This window comes from Pteronotus mesoamericanus, unplaced genomic scaffold, assembly GCF_021234165.1.
Source record: "Pteronotus mesoamericanus isolate MK-2021 breed Mesoamerican mustached bat unplaced genomic scaffold, CSHL_Meso_final contig_26, whole genome shotgun sequence".
Lineage (NCBI taxonomy): Eukaryota > Metazoa > Chordata > Mammalia > Chiroptera > Mormoopidae > Pteronotus > Pteronotus mesoamericanus.
In genome coordinates this window covers 3,442,159-3,461,817 of record NW_026555109.1, presented here as the reverse complement: position 1 = coordinate 3,461,817, position 19,659 = coordinate 3,442,159, and the positions used below count along the sequence as shown (strand labels likewise).

At 35.4% G+C, this 19,659-nt stretch overlaps 1 protein-coding gene across 3 annotated transcripts in view; it reads left to right on the top strand.

The window, feature by feature from the left end:
- Nucleotides 1–19,659, top strand: part of NALCN (sodium leak channel, non-selective) — a 407,611-nt gene that overhangs the window by 360,004 nt on the left and 27,948 nt on the right. For all 3 annotated transcript variants that reach the window (XM_054574357.1, XM_054574356.1, XM_054574358.1), the window contains 3 exons: nt 1,835–1,941; nt 14,613–14,733; nt 14,825–14,923. In XM_054574357.1, the coding sequence (XP_054430332.1) occupies nt 1,835–1,941; nt 14,613–14,733; nt 14,825–14,923 (327 nt within the window). The remainder of the gene's footprint in view (nt 1–1,834; nt 1,942–14,612; nt 14,734–14,824; nt 14,924–19,659) is intronic.

Here is a 19,659-nt window from a genome sequence, read left to right as displayed (position 1 = left end):
TAAGGTTGAAGGTGACTTTAAACAGGTTAAAATTTGAAGTTCTATTGAAATACTCAACTATTTACACTTTGAACCCAGAAAGGGGATTTAGGTTTAAATATGACAATCATAATCAAAGACACAAAAATCATAGGAGGAAAGCAAAAGACAAAAAATGAGTCAAAAACTTCTTACTAATGTTTTATTTCTTAAAATCCATTTAAATAGTTTTATTGAGATATAATTCACACAATTCACCCAGTTACAGTGTACAGTTTGATGGTTTTTAGAATATTCAGCATTGCACAACCATCACCACAGTAAATTTTAGAACATTTTTATCATTTCATAAAGAAACCCTGTGTCTTTTAACTGTCACCCCCTAAAACCTTATCCCCCTGACAATTTTATCCCTAAAAACCACTGACTATTTTATGTATCTATAGAGTTACCTGTATTGGACTTTTATATGAGTGGAATCATGCAATATGTAGTCTTTGTTGTCTAGCTTTCTAAACTAAGCATAATATTTTCAAGATTCATCCATATTGTAGCATGTCTCAGTACTTCATTTCTTTTTATGGCTGAAATATATTCAGTAGTGTGAATAGACCACATTTCATTTATGTATTTGTCTATTGATGAACATGTGGATTTCTCCACATTTTGACTGTTATAAATAATGCTATTTATAATAATAGTGATATAAATGTTCATGTATAAGTTTCTGCACGTACATTCTTTTTCATTTCTCTTGGGTAGGAGTAGAATTTCTGGGTCATATGGTAACACTTTGGTCACTTAAGAAACTGATGCAATATTTTTTCTAATGTGGCTACACCATTTTCCATCCCCACCAGCAGTGTATGTGAGTTCTAATATGAATATTCAATTCCGCAAATCCCCATTAAAGCTTGTTGTTAATTTTTTAATTACATGAGGAGGGACCCCAATGAATGGAAATTATTTATTTAAAAAATCTGGATTTCTTCTTACATGTTTAAACTTCAGCCATCTTCCAAGTACTCTCCATCTGTTGCAACACACCTATCAAGACATTTTTTTTCAGCTGCTCAAAACAGTTTTTGAACTCATCAATTTTGATGCCTTTTAGTGCTTCTACCGTTTTTTGTTTCACCTCTTCCACATCAGCAAAATGTTTCCCTCTGAGGACTTTTTTCATCCAGGGAAACAAACGAAAGTCACTCGGGGCAAGATCGGGTGAATAGGGATGGTGGGACATGGGGATCATGCTGATTTTGGTCAAAAACTGCTGAACACTCAGTGCAGTGTAGGTAAGTGTGCTTGTAAATCATCCATCATGAAACAGGCAAATGTGTTCAAAGAGTATTAAAAAAAAAAAAATTCAATGAAGCCAAACACAGCCTCTCACAACGCCAGCTGACACACTGATACAGATGGGTTCCTAGAATACTCAACTAGTGGGCCCACCCTCCAGAAGATAATTTCAGGTGTTTGGGGAGGCCCTCATTTTAGCCTTCTTAGTGGGTGTTAGCATTATCCCATTGTGGGTTTGATTTCCATTTCCCTGATGACTATGATGTTGAGCATCTTTTTATGTGCTCATTGGCCATTTATATATTTTGCTTGGAGGAATGTCAGTTCAAATCTTTTGCCCACTTGCTAATGTTTTCAGCATCAACTTTCACCACTCAGCTCTGGAATCTTTATTACTGCTTCCTGGTTAGTTGTCCACATTACTGTTGTCAAATAAAGACCTTTATTATTCTATGTGAAATGTGTTTCTTATCTTTTATCTTTTCTGAGTTCATTTTCTGACCAGGTTTCCTCCCCCACCTCTCTCTCTCTCTCTCTCTTTTTTTTTCTCTTTTAGGAAGATTGCAATGGTATATTCAGAATTAATGTAAGTGTGTCCAAGAACCTAAATTTAAAATTAAGACCTGGAGAGAAAAAACCTGGATTTTGGGTGCCCCGTGTTTGGTAAGATATCAGGAAAAAAATCTCTAACAATGCTAATTTGTCATTATAAGGTTTTAAATCAGTATAATATAACATGAAACTAACATAACTCTGATAGAGATTTAAAATACATTTAAGGAAAAGCACTGAACTACAACAGGATGCAAAAGTACAGTAAATATGAAAGTAAGTGGTACACAGACCCACATTTGTTCACGAAACTAATGAAATATATTGGAGTATTTTTCTAATACTTTAGAAGTTTACATCTGGATTCACATGGCTGTAAAGATTAGTAAGATTAAAAGTATATTTTTCAATCCAATTTATTTTATTTTTTTATTATTCAAATACATTTGTCCCCATTTACCTGCCACTATTTTCCTCTGCCCCACCTACCCACTCCTCCCTCCCTCAATCCTTCCTCACTTTGGATTTGTCCATGGGTCCTCCATACATGTTCCTTGATTTGACGCTTCCCCTTCCTTTCCCCATTACCCTTCTCCCTTCTTCCCTCTCATTTCTGTCAGTTTCTTTTTTCTTTCAAAGATGCTGGTTATATTTTCCTTGCTTGTTTGTTTTGTTGATTAGGTTCTACCTATAGACGAGACCATATCGTATTTGTCTTTCATCCCCTGGCTTATTTCACTTAGCATAATGCTCTCCAGTTGCATCCACGCTGTCACAAAGGGTAGTATGTCTTTCTTTCTTTCTTTCTTTCTTTTCTTTCTTTCTTTCTTTCTTTCTTTCTTTCTTTCTTTCTCTTTCTTTCTTTCTTTCTTTCTTTCTCTTTCTTTCTTTCTTTCTTTCTTTCTTTCTTTCTTTCTTTCTTTCTTTCTTTCTTTCTTTCTTTCTTTCTTTCTTTCTTTCTTTCTTTCTTTCTTTCTTTCTTTCTTTCTTTCTTTCTTTTCTTTTCTTTTCTTTTCTTTTCTTTCTGCTACATAGTATTCCATTGCGTAAATGTACCATAGTTTTTGATCCATTCATTACTGATGGGCATTTAGGCTGCTTCCAGCACTTGGCTATTGTAAATTGTGCTGCTATAAACATTAGGCACATAGGTTCTTTTGAATTGATGCTTTGGGATTCTTAGGGATCCCAGCACTGGAATCTCTGGGTCAAAGAGCAGTTCCATTTTTAGCTTTTAGAGGAAATTGCAAACTGTTTTCCATGGTGGCTGCACCAGTCTGCATTTCCACCAACAGGGTACTAGGGTTGCCTTTTCTCACAACCTCGCCAGCACCTGTTGTTTGTTGATCTGTTTATGATGGCCATTCTGGGTGGTGAGAAGTGGTATCTCATTGTGCTTTTAATGTGCATTTCCCTGATGGCTAGTGATGATGAGCATATTTAATATGTCTCCGGACCCTGTGTATGTCCTCCATGGAGAAGCGTCTGTTTAGGTCCTTTGCCCATTTTTTAACTGGTTTGTTTGTCTTCCTGGAGTGGAGTTGTGTGAGTTCTTTATATATTTTGGAGATCAAACTCCTGTCTGAGGTATCATTGGCAAATATACTTTGCCATATGGTTGGCTCCCTTTTCATTTTGCTGATGTTTTCCTCAGCTGTAAAGAAGCTTCTTATTTTGATGAAGTCCCATTTGTTTAGTCCTTCCTTTATGTCCCTTGCTCCAGGGGACATATTGGTTAAAATATTGCTGCGTGGGATATTTAACAGATTCCTGCCTATGTTTGCCTTTAGGACTTTTATGGTGTTGTAACTTATATTTAAGTCTTTTATCCATCCAGAGTTTATTTATGTGTATGGTGTTAGTTGATGGTTGAATTTCATTTTTTTGTATATAGCTGTCCAGCTCTCCCAACACAATTTCTTGAACACTCTATTTTGACACCATTTTATGCTTCTGCCCCCTTTGTCAAATATTAATTTACCATAAAGACATGGATTTATTTCTGGGCTCTCTATTCTGTTCCATTGTTATATGTGTTTGTTCTTATGCCAGTACCAGACTGTTTTGATTACAGTGGCCTTGTAATATAGTTTGGTGTCAGGTATTGTGATCCGTCCTGCTTTGTTTTCCTTTCTCAAAATTGCTGTGGCTATTCTGGGTCATTTATGGTTCCATAAAATTTTTTTAAATGTTCGTTCTATGTCTGTGAAATATGTCATTGGTATTTTAATAGGCACTGCATTGAATCTGTAAATTGTTTTGCAGAGTGTAGACATTTTGATGATGTTAATTCTTCCAATCCATGGACACAGTATATGCCTCCATTTATTTGTGTCTTCCTTAATTTCTTTCTTCACTGTTGTATAGTTTTCTGTGTACAGATCTTTTACTGCCCTGGGTAAGCTTATTCCTAAGCACTTTATTTTTCTTCTTGCTATAGCCAATGGGATTTTTTCCTGACTTCTGCTACTGATATTTCATTGTTGGTGTACAAAAATGCCTTCTGTTTCTGAATATTGACTTTGTAGCCTGCTGTTTTGCCAAATTCACTTATTAGGTCAAGTAGTATTTTGGTGGTGTCTGTGGGGTTTTCTATGTACACTATCATGTCATCTGCAAACAATGATAGTTTTACTTCCTCTTTTCCAATTTGGATGCCTTTTATTTCTTTTTATTTTTTTGTCTGATCCCTGTGGCTAAGATTTCCAATACTATGTTGAATAGAAGTGATGAAAGCAGACATCCTTGTCTTGTTTCCGATCTTAGTGGGAAAACTTTTAGTTTTTGCCCATAGAGTATGATGTTGGCTGTTGGTTTTTCATATATGGCCTTTATTATTATGTTGAGGTATGCTGCCTTTATTCGCACTTTACTGAATGCTTTTATTATAAATGGATGCCATACATTATCAAATCCTTTTTCACATCTATTCATATGATCATGTGATTTTTGTCTTCCCTTTTGTTTATGTGATCTATTACATTTATTGATTTGCAAATATTGAACCATCCTTGAATCCCTAGGATAAATCACACTTGATCATGGTGAATGATTTTTTTAATGTACTGCTGGATGTAGTTTGCCAATATTTTGTTGAGGGTTTTAGTGTCTATGTTCATCAGTGATTTTGGACTGTAGTTCCTTTCTTTGTTTTGTCATGATCTGATTTTGGGATTAGGATGATACTGGCCCCATAGAAAGGGTTTGGGAGTCTTCTTCTTCTTGGATTTTTTGGAATAGTCTGAGAAGGACAGGAGTTAGCTCTTCCTTAAGTGTTTTGTGAAATTCTCCTGTGAAACCATCTAGTCCAGGGCTTTTGTGTGCCAGGAGTTTTTAAATTATTGCTTTGATTTAACCAGCTGTTATCACTCTGTTCAGGCTTTCCACTTTTTCTTCATTCAGTGTTGGACAGTTATGTTTTTCTAGAAATTTGTCCATTTCATCAAGGTTTTCAAATTTCTTGGCATATAATTGTTCATAGTAATTTGTTACAAACCTTCGTATTTCTGTTGTATCAGTTGTTATTTCTTCTCTTTCATTTCTGATATTATTTATTTTGGTCCTCTCCCTTTTTTTCTTGATGAGTCTGTTTAAAATGTTGTCTATTTTGTTTATCTTTTCAAAGAAATAGCTCTGGGATTGGCTGATCCTTTGAATTGTTCTTTTAGTCTCTATGTCAGTCAGTTCTGCTCTGATCCTGATTATTTCCTTCCTTCTATTTGCTCTAGGCTTTGTTTATTTGTTCTTTCTCCAGTTCTTGAAGGTGTACAGTTAGGCCGTTTATTTGAAATATTTCTGTCTTTTCTGGGTAGGCCTGTATTGCTATGAACTTCCTTCTCAGGACTGCTTTTGCTGTGTCCCATAGGTTTTGGATTGTGGTGTGTTCCTTTTCATTTGTTTCCAGAAACTTTTTGATTTCTTCTTTGATCATTATTGACCCATTCATTGTTTAATAGTGTGCTTTTCAGTCTCCATGAGTTTGAATGTTTTTGAGTTTTTTCCTTGAGGTTGGTTTCTTGTTTCAAGCCCTTGTGGTCTGAGAAAATTCTTGTTATTATTTCAATTTTCCTCAATTCCTTGAGGCTTGTTGTGTGTCCTATCATGTGGTCTATCTTTGAAAATGTTTCACGTATATTTGAAAAGATTGCATATGTTTCTTCTTTGGGATGAAAGTTTCTATATATGTCAGTTAAGTCAATTTTATCTAAACTGTTGTTCAATTCCACAATATCCTTGTTAATGTTTTGTTTGAAAGATCTGTCCATTTTTGACAGTGGGGTGTTAAAATCCCCTACTATCAGTGTGTTGCTGTCTATATATTTCTTGAAGTCCTCCAAGATTTTCCTTATATAGTTGGGTGCTCCTATGTTGGGTACATATAGTTTCACAATATTTTTTTATCTTTTTGATGGAGAATTCCTTTGAGTATTATGAAGTATCCTTCTGGGTCTCTTCTTATGGCTTTTGTTTTGAAATCTATTTTGTCTGATATAAGTATTGCTACCCCTGCTTTCTTTTTTCTGTCCATTTGCTTCAAACATGTTTTTACTTATCTTTACTTTCAATCTGTGTAGGTCGTTTTGTTCTGAAGTGAGTCTCTTGAAGGCAGAATAAGTGTGGGTCATGTTTTCTTATCTATTCAGCTAACCCAGGTCTTTTGATTGGAGCATTTAATCCATTTACGTTTAATGCTATTATTGATAGGCACTTATTCATTTATCTCCTTTGTACCTGTGATCCTCTCTTTCTCACTCTTTTTCTTCCTGTTCTTAAAGCAACCCGTTTAGCATATCTTGTAGTGCTGGTTTGCTGGAAGTGTATTCTTTTAGCCTTCTTTTGTCTAGGAAACCCCTTATTTTGCCTTCCATTTTAATTGAGAGCCTTGCTGGGTAGAGTTGTCTTGGCTTGCTTTTCCTTATGTGGAATATTTCTCGCCATTCTCTTCTGGCTTGTACTGTTTTCTGTTGAGAAGTCAGCTGCTAGCTATATTGGGGCTCCCTTGTATGTTACTACCTCTTTCTCCCTTGCTGCCTTTAGGATTCTCTGTTTGTCTTTGATATTTGCCATTTTAATGATGATGTGTCTTGGAGTGGGCCTCATTGGTTTCCTCTTGAATGGGAACACAGAGGTGTGCTTCCTGGACTTGCATTACTTTTTCTTTCCTCAAATTAGGGAAGTTTTTCATCATTACTTTTTCAAAAATGTTTTTCTATATCCTGCTCCTCTTCTTCTCCTTCTGGTTTCCCTGTTTTATGGATATTATTGCGTCAGGTTGTCCTCCATTTCTCTGAATGCCTCTTCTTTCTTTTTGAGTCTCTTTTCATTTTTTTTGTTCTTTCTGGGAGATTTTTTCTACCTTGTCCTCCAGCTCATTGACTCAATCTTCTGCTTCATCAAACCTGCTTTTGATTCCTTCTGCTGAGTTCTTCAATTCAGAAATTGTATTCTTCATTTCTTCTTGTCTCTTATTGATAGTTTGTGTCCTTTTCCATGCTGATATAGTTTGAAGTAAATTCCTATAGTTTCCCTGTAGTTTTGGGAATTTGCTTCGAGCTCACTGAGCTTCCTTAGAACTATTATTTTGAACTCAGTACATGATAGTTTACTAGCCTCTATTTCATTTTGTTCTCTTTCTGGGAATTTCTCCTTTCCCTTCAATTAGGAAGTGTTTCTTTGTCTTCCCATTATCTGTGATACTCTTCTTTTTTTGCTTCTTCTTTTTAAATATATCTGTCTTGACTTCTTGACCTTGTGGTGTGAACTTCTATGATAGGAGACTGCTTTTTTTTTGTTTCTTTCTGTATCTGCCTCTTATGATGACAGCCGTTGGCCCTTTCTGACCTTAAGTGGTCTTTAAGAGACTTCCAGTAATCTACTGTCTGTTTCTTTCTCCTCCAGCTGTTAATCTAGTATCTCTGTCCTCAGCAGTCAGGCTTAGGCACCACAGGGCATGGCAGAGTCCCTCTTGTGGACAGGGTTTTTGGGTTCTCTCATGCTGCTGCCACTCAGTGTATGAGTAGTCTGCCTGAGCAATATGTCTGTTGCCATATGGGTGAGGAGTCAGTGTTGGGATCCCCCAGCTACTCCCTCAGTTCTCTCCCCAAAGTCTCCACCTCCAGATTTTCCTCAAGTGACTCTAGACTACCCTGTGTCTTCCTCAGCTATGGATCTACTATCTGTGACTGCCGCTCTATACTAATCATCTGTGCCTGGGCAACACCTGGTGAGGTCAGAGCCTCCTGGTGACAGGGCTATTGTGTCTTTTCCTGCTGCAGCTGCTCAGGGGAGTGGTCTGCTTGAGCAAGATGGTAGCTGAGGAATGGGGGGTGAGTCAGCACCAGCATACTGCCAGCCACTTTCTCAGTTCTTTCCCCAAAGGCTCCCTCCCTAGTCTTTCCTCAGATGGCTCCAGCCCACCCTGCCCCCACCTTTGCCAGAGCTCAGGGTAAGTGGCTGCCACTACAAATTTTTGTGTTGTACCTTAAAACAGCTTTTTGTGTCTCCAGCCACCTGTCTCTGGCAGAGAGCACCCCTACACTTTTCACGGATGGCTGCTTTTTGGGCTCTGGTGCTGTAGGCTAGAAATCCCCACCTTTGGTTTAGACCCTGCTCTTCTCAGGGGGATCCAGCTGGCTGTTTCAATATCCCTCAGGCACTGTTGCCTGTGGGTGTCCAAGCCACCTTCTTGAACTTCTACCACACTCTTTACCAGTTAGGTTGTGCTAAAGCCAATTCCTCTGTCTGTCCCAGGTTTTAAGGCCCCTCTCTTGCTATTGTTCCATTGTTTTCCAGCTTATTTCTCCACAATTTAGTTGCAATTCCAGTTTGGTCCTGGGAGGAAGTCAGTGTGACTTCCACTCACTCCTCTGCAATATTGAAGTCTCCTCAATCAAATTTTTAATCAAATTTTAATTTAACTTTTTAAAATTTTAATTAAAACTAAACTCATCCTGAGTTTATATCTTTAAAGGAGAGTCTGATGCCCTCACAACAGTTGTAGAGAAGCCTACTGAAATCATAAAGCTATTTCAATTTTAAAACCCATTGACACTGAAGGATTTTCATTATTGAAACTCTATAAATGAATAACACATTATCTCTAACTCTCTCTTTAAAATTTCTTTCTTGAAAATGAGTTTTCAAAGATCTTACATCAAAGCTGGAAGTATCCATTACCTTCTTTCTTTTCTTACTAATGACCATGAATGGAATATCTTAGTCTGCTTCACTGATGAACTGAATGCTCTATCAACTGCATTTGTCCTTTTAAATGATTACCTGCTTTCTTTTTATTTCATTATACCTCTTAAAATAATGAGGAAACCACAGCAACTACTCTGCTTTTGTCACAATTCATATTCTCTACTAAATGTCAACTCTTTAAAAGAAATAACATTTTACCCATATGTACCCTTAGGACTTCTTACTGCTTTGACATTTCTCTAAAAGTGAAAGTCACTTTTATAAACAATTCAATACAATTCATACTGGGTTTTTATTTTTTTAAATATCAAAGAATTATAAAGAAATAAATTAATTTTGGATGTGTGGCTTCTTCAACTGTAGAGAAGTATGTATATAACACATGGAACTATCCTTATCTCTGTGCTATCTAGAAAATCAGTTTCTTTTACATTAAAATATAAAGTTAAAGAAGCATAAAACATTTATCTTTTTGTGAGGTGAAAACTCATTATACTATAATTTGTTTAAATCAGTACATCATATGAGATTTCTTTTCTTAATGTTTTAGAATTTTGGCTAGGACCTTAAAAATGAGGTTAATAGGAGTTAAAGTATTCTAAAGAAATCCACTAGGCAACCCCAGCAGAACTTACTAAAAAATTATCCGCCTCTCTCACCCAGGTCATGCAAAAGAAAACTCTATACTCAAAGATAACATCATGAAATAAATAAACTCAGTAGAGAGTGCTGTGGCATCTTTCTTCCCTTTATCGTGGAAAAAAGTGTTTCCTTCCCCAGCCAACTAAGGTCCTCCAGGAGGACTAGTTGGTATCAGAGATTGGAAAGGCAGGAAGAGAGGCTTTTGTGGGCAAGAACCTCTATATTATCTTGTAGGATAGGGTTATCTGACATTCTCAGAGGGCCAAGTTGCCACTGTTCAGGACTACCTGATTTCAGCTATCTTAATGGAACCTGGCTGCAAAGTCCTCTGTGCTGAGAAACAGGTACCCCTGTGGGTGTGTTTCCAGGAGTGGGAGCTGAGAATCACCTAGAGACTACACTCACAGAAGGAATGGCACAATGGGGCACCCCCATTCAGGACTTTAAAATATAGTGTGTTAATGGAAAATTTCAGGTATAGTAAGATCAACAGAGCAAGAGACAATTACCATCGAAAAGATATCTTGTTGCTCACAGTTCCCAAGAGCCTTTATTTTGGTTTCCATGGGAAGGAAGGTGAGGCATGGCAATCAGGCTTAGGATTGGCTAATTTGATCATTTCAGTGGGCTCTGGGACATAGAGGCTGCCTTCATGACTTGGTACCTGGCACTAGGTTGATTAAGGCAGGTATATAATGGCCTGGAGCATGAGATCCTAATTCTGTAGGTGGTTGAGGGTATGGGACTCTTGGCTGACTAGTTTGTATTGGAAAAGCACACTCTAAAAAGGACTCCTCTCAAGGTTGGGAAGAGAGTGATAAGGGAGGCAGGAGGTCAAGGCAGGTTCTTTTTAGCATATGTATGTAGGACCAATGACAAAGCATCAAGTTTATAGAAGCTAGAAACATGATTAATATATAGAGTGTTTCTTAGAAACACACAAATGCAATCCACAAAGAATAACAGCTGCTGTGATAAGAACACCAAAGGCCAGAGTACAGGAGTATAAAAGACAGACTCTAACTCCATTTGTCTCCTTCCAGTCTCTTAAAAACCAGATGGGAGCCTGAAGAGGTGTGTAACAGAGTAGCCAACACTCTTCCTCCCTTTTCAAACCACCAGTAAGGCTGAGTTGCTGAAGGTGGGATCTTTGTGTGGGGTTCTGACAGCCAAAGTTGGATGGAAAATGGAGTAGACTTTTAGAACGAGACTGATCTAAAAAGCTTTGGTATCTCCCCAATATATCAAGAACTAGGACACGCTAGAAGGCAGTGTTGGGAGAAAAGTGAAGTTTATTCCAATTGTAAATGATGGTATTCAACCTATTTAATAAACCCAGCTACCTATGATTTTAAAAATCACAGTTAATTGAAATGTAATATCTTATGTAAGTTATTAGGGGTTTCAAATTCAATGACACTTTAAAAGCTTAAGTGAATAAAGAGGCACCATTTGAACACCATCACAATAGCTTTTGTCCATTTGTTTGGAAAATTATGACTTGGATTAAGTTTATTGAAATACAAATCTTCCATCAAATAAATGTCAGCTTTAACCATGATACTTTTTACATTGTCCTTCTTTAGTGAGTTTGTCAAGAGTTAGCAGCCAAAATTTTGTAATAATTTTATATTTTTATATAATGTATATAAATTATATTTATGATTAAGGAAATCGTAAATTTATGATTTCCTAATTTATGATTAAGGAAATAACTTCTATCTGGTCATTGACCTAGAGGAATTATTTGATAATTATAATTAGGACATAAATATGGACTATGTAATTCAGGAGACAGTCTGGTTTCTGTATTTTCTCTTCAGATAAATACATTCATTTTCTTTGGAATCTTTCAGACTTGAGATAAAAATTAGGTTGGTAAAAATAGTTAAACATGTCATATATTATAAATATTGTGTGTTTTGTTTTAAGCAGAAGTTTTAGCTATAGTAAAATGTAATTTATGAGAGAAAAATCAACAAAGTACTACGTTTTATAGTAAGTGTATTTATTGAATGCCTACTAATCACCAGTTATTAATGCTGTCACTGGGGACAGCTATGGCCCCTGACCCTTAAAAGGCAAAAGTTTAGTGGAGAACAGAAAATAAAATTACAAATAATTTAACATAATATGCTAAGGGCTTTGTTTCTACATAAATAAGCCCCTAAACTCACTTGAAGCTCACATGAAAGTTTACCTATAGGTGATTTTAAGTTACACTGTGATATAGTCTAGGCAGAAGATTAAATTTTTGTAGAATCTATATGGCTCAAACAATTGGGTACACTCTTTAAGAAAAGTAACATAAAACTATGTTACTTCTGTAAGTTTAACAAAAACATAGGAACTCACTGCTGGGCCCCTTCCAGAATCTTGGAAGGTATCTGTCCAGGGAAGGGCCTGAAGTGTAAGTTTCTATAGCTTCCTGGCATATCAGCCAGGACAGGGTACAGTGAGCAAAGAGTTCAGTAACACACACAGGAGAGACACCTAACCCAACGATGACAGGACCAGGGCACAGAACCCAGAGCAGAAGACACTCAGTTAACTTTTGAAGGATGAAAAGGAATTAGGCAGCTGAAAGAAGGAAGAGTCATGAACAGGTGAATGCAAAGGGCTAGGCAGAAGTAAGGTGTTGCAAACTGAGGAAACTCAAATTGCAATTGCCAACGTGCATGGCAAAATATAAATACAAACACACAGAGACACACACACACATATATATATACACACACACGTGTATATCTATCAGTATATTCTAGGAAGTACAAAAAGGTTCTGATTTTTTAGACTAGATTGCAGAGATGTAAGATATAGGGAGCCATTTCAGATAATGTCATTCCCTGTATTTTCACATCCAATGGTAGAGGCTAAATTCATTTCCTTTTTGGTTTCTCCATCTTCCCAAAGAAGGAGCAACTCTCCTATCATGATCTTGGGAACCTCAGAATATTTTTCACTGGGAAGTAAAAGACTAACCAAATTGTGAGGTCAGAACCAGTGTCGTAGTTTTCTGAATTAGATAGACAAGATTATAATCTTTTAAAAGATAACCAAAAAGGGTGATATTCAAACAGCCTTCCAAATCATGGAAGAGCTACAGGTAAAATTTCAGTAATGTATGATGTCTGGGAGTCACTGAAGTCCTCAGAGGTTGTAGGTAAAATTTTAAACTTTCCAATTTTAGGTGCATGAATAAAGCATAAACAAACATTTTATATGGTTAAAGCTGAGAAATACTGATTTCTTAAATGTTATATATTCTTACAACTATTTAAGCCTATGATCCTCTATTTTACTTTTCTTGGTTTAGCCTAAAAGTATATATTTAAGCTATACCTAGACATACTTTGATTTGCTGCAAATTCAGTTAAAAAAAATCACTTTACATACAGGAAATGATAAGGAAGAAAGTTCAACATCAGATCTGAGAGCTGGCTCAGCTGGTTAAAAAAATCCTTAGTCAAGAAAGCAGTGGCATCTGTAGGATCCTTATAGTTTCTGTCTGCTGTAAAATATATTAAATTTAACTGGAACTTTAAAAGGAAAAGTTATTGGAAAAGTGAATATACTTATAATATCATACTTAAAAACATAAATCAGAATCCTAAAATATGAATTTCTGAGTTGGGCTTTTGCACTATGTAGAAAACATTTTGACCATATAGCCTTATACATTTAGGAGCAAGTCAGTTTCAGTTTCAGTTTCAGTTTTTCTTATTAGATCCCAGTCTATTTAGTATTTAAAATAGAAAACTTATAAAGATATATTCCGTGATTGGTCTGTGGTTTAGAAAACATAAAAGTTGGTAGAAAAATACTGAACCAGATTACCCCCACATGAGTTACCTTTTATGAAGGTTAAATTTTAATAAATGAGCTACCAGGGAAAAATATCAAAATATAATTAGACAAGCTTCAGTAAGCCTACTCTCTTCAATAATCCTGAGCTCAATTCTCCATCAAATTCAGGAAATGTAGTGATAATCATGATTTCCCAATGTTTGGTTGTCTAAATCTTTTACTATTTAAAATAGCATCTAATAAGGGGAGAAGAGAAAAAACACTTAAATCTTCTATAAGCAACCAAAATGGTAGCTAAGACCCATAATGACTAAGGGAAATGCAATATATTACAGTAGGAGGGATCACTTTTGTAACGAAGAAAAATTATGTAAACATGTCAGAAATACAAGAAATGTGACATCCCCTCCCCTTGAAAAAGTGTGGCCACAGTGTTTTATAAATCGCAAATCTGCTGTGGGTATAGACAGCATATTGTGCACTGGGGTCTGCAGGAAGCATCCATTGAGAACAGTCGGTGTACATGAGGAAAAAAATCGAACTGCTATAGAATGATCTGAAAACAAAGATTATGAGCAAACATGTCTTGTCATCTCAGTAACTTCTAAATGAATCACTGCGTCACAGTATAATGTTCACATAAGGATACAGAATGAAATCACGTGGCCAAAACCTCTCTTCTTTTTATATTTTCTGTACTAATGCAGAAAACTGTAATTTATGCATTTCAAAAGATTTCCAATTAAAAAAACAACTTCAAAATTCTTATCCAAACTGTAAAGCCCCTTTGAGAATCTCCTATACAATTTCTAACTTGAAAGAATATTTCCAATCTTCAGGATAATCAGGACAAACCAGAAATGGTTGCAGATCCTCTGGAGCCAGAACTTGAGTTGGGTAGCATTTTGTTTTTTTCAATGTAGAGCACCCCATCATTACCTAATATTTAAGTATGTAATTAGTAATTTATAACACATTAACACAGTATTATGATTTAGCAAACGAATCCCATATAACCCACCTTCCATTTGGTAAATATAACCCTGCACCCAAGATTGGAAAGAGGTACAGATATTGGCTTTAAGGTACTTATTGGAATTTCACAGGACACTCCTCTTTATGACTTTCAGGGCGAATCCTCGGAACTTTAATTTCGACAATGTAGGAAATGCTATGTTGGCATTGTTTGAAGTTCTCTCCTTGAAAGGCTGGGTAGAAGTGAGGGATGTTATTATTCATCGTGTGGGGCCGGTAAGCAAGCATATGGAATCCTTTGAACATAATCCTTTCAGCAGATGTTTTTGCTTGCTTTGATGAATGACCATATTTTTCATTTATACAGATGCATGGAATCTATATTCATGTTTTTGTATTCCTGGGCTGTATGATTGGACTGACTCTTTTTGTTGGAGTAGTTATTGCAAATTTCAATGAAAACAAGGTAAGAGTTCTTGGGTTGAGTACCACAGAGTTTATTCTCTTCCAGCCACTCACCTGAAGCTCTTTTTCGCACACACAGCATGATGTCCAATTAAATTGTAATGTGACTGGTGTAAATAACCTCCATGACTATTTCACAAGCTACCCCATTGCTGCCTTTCAGGCATGTTATTTAAGAGCACAATTCTCTTGCTAAATTTCCTCCTTTAGTGACAGTGTCATTCATTCATGACAACTGAAAGGTGCTTCTCCTGTTGTTCAAATTGAAGGGCTGTGCAACAAGTTAATAAAGTACAATAGCTGAAGCTGATGCAGTGATTGCAGGTAATGTTACTCTAACAAAAATTGTAAATTGGTTGCTTCTTTGTAACTTGGTACATTAACTCAGCATTTTGATGGGGTGAGGAGGAGGGTACAGTAGAAATTTTAAAATCCTAATTGGGATGATAAAAAGGTTTTCTAATTTCATGTAAAAAATTTTGCATGTTATATGAACTCAGGAAGCAGCTGAATTCATAACAGCTCAAATACTCAGTACATGAGCTCACAAATAGGAAAAAGAGCAAGTGGAGATTCCTTCCAAGCACATGTGTGTGTGAGGGGTACATTTTATGCCATTCTCCTGAATGTGGCTGACATGCCCTCTGTTGCATAAAGGGTCAGTCTTCTGATATCATAATAATTGAGACCCACACAGTTTCTGAGCACTTCCTATTAACTAAGGTTTTGATATGCTACTCTCAAGTCTTACAATTTTGAAATGCACTATTGAAAAAAAGACAACTTATAGATGTAAAATAAGGGTAGAAAATGGGACCAGAATTCAAAAGTGTTGCCTGTAACTGCAAGAGTCTGTAATTCTTTCAAGAGTATGAAAATGTCGACTGTCATCCTGCACTAAATGAAAGCTAGATGTGGCTGCATAGCTTCGTGCTGCACCATGTTATTCATAGCTAGAACTGATTCACATCACATCAGAGCTCTTTGGTTTGTGTAGCTATGTGTGGGACTATATCATTCACAATCCCCCAGGCTCCAAGTATGTGATGCCAGTTACTCAGTCAATCGGTGCCTTTGATGTCTGCTAAATGAGGATGTCATTTTGTTCAGACTTTCAAAGAGTGCAACTTAAAAATCCCCCTTTTGGCCCCCAACACTGCTATAACCCACAGAAACATGGGATTTTTAGAGTAAGAAAGGATAGAGATCATATCTCCCAGCCCCCCTATTTAATACATTCATAAATGAGTTTCTTTAAGCCCTACAGTGCGTTCAATTTAATACCATGCAGAAAGAAGATGGGTCTTTTAGATGTCTTTGAGCCTTGTAATGGAGCAGACACTAGGAATTCCAGAATAAGAGCAAAAGCTAATCAGTCAATTAACAGTGTAGGCACTGCATGCTCAGAACACCATACAAGGCCCTTTGAGCAGACACCTGATTTAAGAAGAATTAGATCCTATGGCAGTTCATGATTCAGCAGCATAAATGAAACAATATAAAAAAGTTGAATAACTGGAAACAATGTAGTTCTTGACCTCAGAGTGGCTGAAGAAAGTGGAATAACAGGAGGTCTACTTCCAACACTGGTTGTATTTCTCTTCTGAAGTAGAAAAGAACGTCTTTGCCTGAGAAAAGGGAGTATGCATGGAAGCTCAAATGCATGCTTAGAAAAAGAGGAAAAGGAGAAGAAATCATGTTACCAGACATTACAAACTTGATTATCCAATGGGAAATATAAATTTCTAATTTATGTAAACTTTATAGGAAAAGTTTTTTTCCTCCAAGTTTTTTGATGGTAGCATTTGAGCTGCTATGTAACAGCATTTATTCATTTATTGTCCAATCATTGAACAAATTTCTTTGAATGCTTACTAGGTGCCAGACACTGTTCTAGACCCTGAGAGCACAAAAAGCTGAACACATAAAGATTTCTGTCCTCATGGAGCTCACATTCTAATGGTCATGCCTGAAAGTATATAAAACGATTTTCAAATGTATAGGCAATAGAGAGAAGGAGGGAAATAAGGTAAGCTTTGGGAGCAAAGTTTTCACAATTCAGAACCATGTAAATTTATGTCTTCCTTAGAAAATAGAACCCTATTTAAAAAGTTCAAAGTTTATACTAGTAAAATATAAATAAATATATGTGTGTGTATAATTTCCCTAGTATAAGACAATATGTTTAACACACTTAATTTAATAATAATAAACTTTTAGAGGTTTTCATGCATTAATATTCAGATGATATCACCATGCTTGTTACTCTTTTGCATTATATCAGAGTTCGGCTTTCCAAAATATCTTGAATAATATGAATGTTATCCTATCATAGCATCCAGAGAACAAATATTTGCAGTTAATGAGAAAAGTAGCTTAGCAATAAAAATTAATTTAAAACAAATGTCATTAGGAATAAACAGTGTGATTAAATAATTCCAAAAGAAACTAATTCCCAGAAAAATATGGAACTCCTGAACCTTAAAGTATATGAAACAAAAACTAATCAAATCATTTTAGAAAGCTAGAAAATCCAAAGTTATGGTCAAAAAACCCCTCAGAAATTGGAAATGTTAAGACAACATTCTGAATAATTTATGAGTTATAGAAGAAATCAGAATAGAAAAATCACAAAATATGTAGATAAATAATTTATTAAAAAATCATATATGAAAACTCACAAGATATAGATAAGTCAGCAGAGGAAAATTTGTACCTTGAAGTGTATATGTTAGAAAATAAAGATTAATTATTAATATATCAAATATCAAAATCAATAAACTATAATAAAAATAATAGTAAAATTAAAGAAAATAGAAAGGAGTAATAAACATACAGAAAACTAACAATACAAAAACTCAAGCATGACAAAAGAATGTTCTTTTAAAAAATTAAGTTGATAAATCTTTTGCAAGGTTGAGCATCAACAAAAATGTACAAAAGGAAAGAAAACAAGCAATAGTAAGTAAAACTGTGCCAGTATTGTTACAGGGATAAAATGTTAGAGTTACAGAACAGAACAGAAAGCCCAGGAGTTACACATGTATGTAAAAAACAGAATTAGCACAACAAATCAGTGGAGATGAGGCCATCAGTAAGTGATATTGGGTTAATTGTCTAGGTTTTAAAAAATAAACTTATCTCTACCTCACAGGGTACTTAAAAATGAATGCTACCAGATGAATGCATGGCCTAACAATGAATAGCAAAAACATAAACCATGCAAAATTGATTTTCGACCCCGGAGTAGTTGTAGATTTCTTGACATTAACCACAAAGTGAAATCCATAAGGGAAAAAAATTATAACTTAGATTACATTAAAATGAAAACTTGCTAATTGATCAACAACACATTTTATCTGAATGATAAAATCAAAACTTAAAAATAACTATGCTAAGACTAAAAGGAAATACTTACAACTGAAACAACTGACAAAAGAAAAATGTCCAGAAAGGTGATGACAGAAGACTTGACTTGGTGTGGTAAACACACAATACAGTATACAGATGATGTGTTGTGGAATTGTGCACCTGAAAACTATATAATTTTGTTAACCAGTGTCACCCCAGTAAATTCAATATAAAAAGTGTCCAGAATATTAAGAATTTCTACAAAACATTGAAAAGTAAGTATTCAAATAGAAAAATGAGCAAAGAATGCGAACAGGCAATTCACAAAGAAAGATATAGGAATCACCACTTACACACATAAAAAATGCTTCATCTCATTAATATTAAAACTAAATTAGATACATTTCACACACATTAAATGGCCAAATTAAAATGTCTGATAATATCAAGTATTAACAAGAGCATAAGGAAATGGGAACACTTCAAGATTGTTAGTGGCAAATTTTCTTGCTTATTCCTCTTTGGATAACAACTTGGTAATATGCGGTAAGAATAAAAATGCACAAATTCCTAGACCCCAGCAATTCTTCTCCTAGAGATGTACCTTGGAGAATGGCTCATAGGTGTTTATCGTGAGACAGTAAACGTGTATCTATTGCAGCAGTGTTTATAGTCCATAAATCTAAAATGAGTAACATCTGATATATTTGTACAGTGGTATACTCTATGAGCAGTTAAAATAAACCAATTAGATCTAGTATCTAAAATGAAAAACAGTGTTCAATGAAGATAAAAACAAACTTCACAAATAAGTACTTATTGGATGCCATTTATAAATTTTTTTTAAATTTAAAACAAATACATTTTTATTTGTTGAGACTTACACAATCAGCAAAAGTCTGAAAACATAATGAGGAGGATATACCCCTGAAGGAGGGTACTGACCTCTAGAGAAAGGAAGAATGGTGTGTTTTACCTAGTTTCTTAAATTATACTTCTGCTTCTGTAATATATTATAATAAAATATATTTATTTACATTTTAATGAAGTACTCTATTATATAATAAATAATATCTGATTTCATTTAGCCAGTTGTCACAACTACTAACTTCTCAAACATCCAATTTCTATGGCTTTCTACCACTCAAAAATAGGTTTGCAATTGCACATATCAGAATGATTTTGAAAAACATGTTTAAAGAAAAAATACACTTACCCAGAAGCAGCCACACTGACAAGCTATAATCTTGCTGCAGCATTTTCTGCTATGAGATAAAAAGGAAAACAATCACTATTAAAATGAAGATCCCTGTGTGAAAATCTAATCATGTAGAAAACCTTTAAATTTCCCCAAACCTGGGAAACGTTCAAAGATGCCAATTGAAG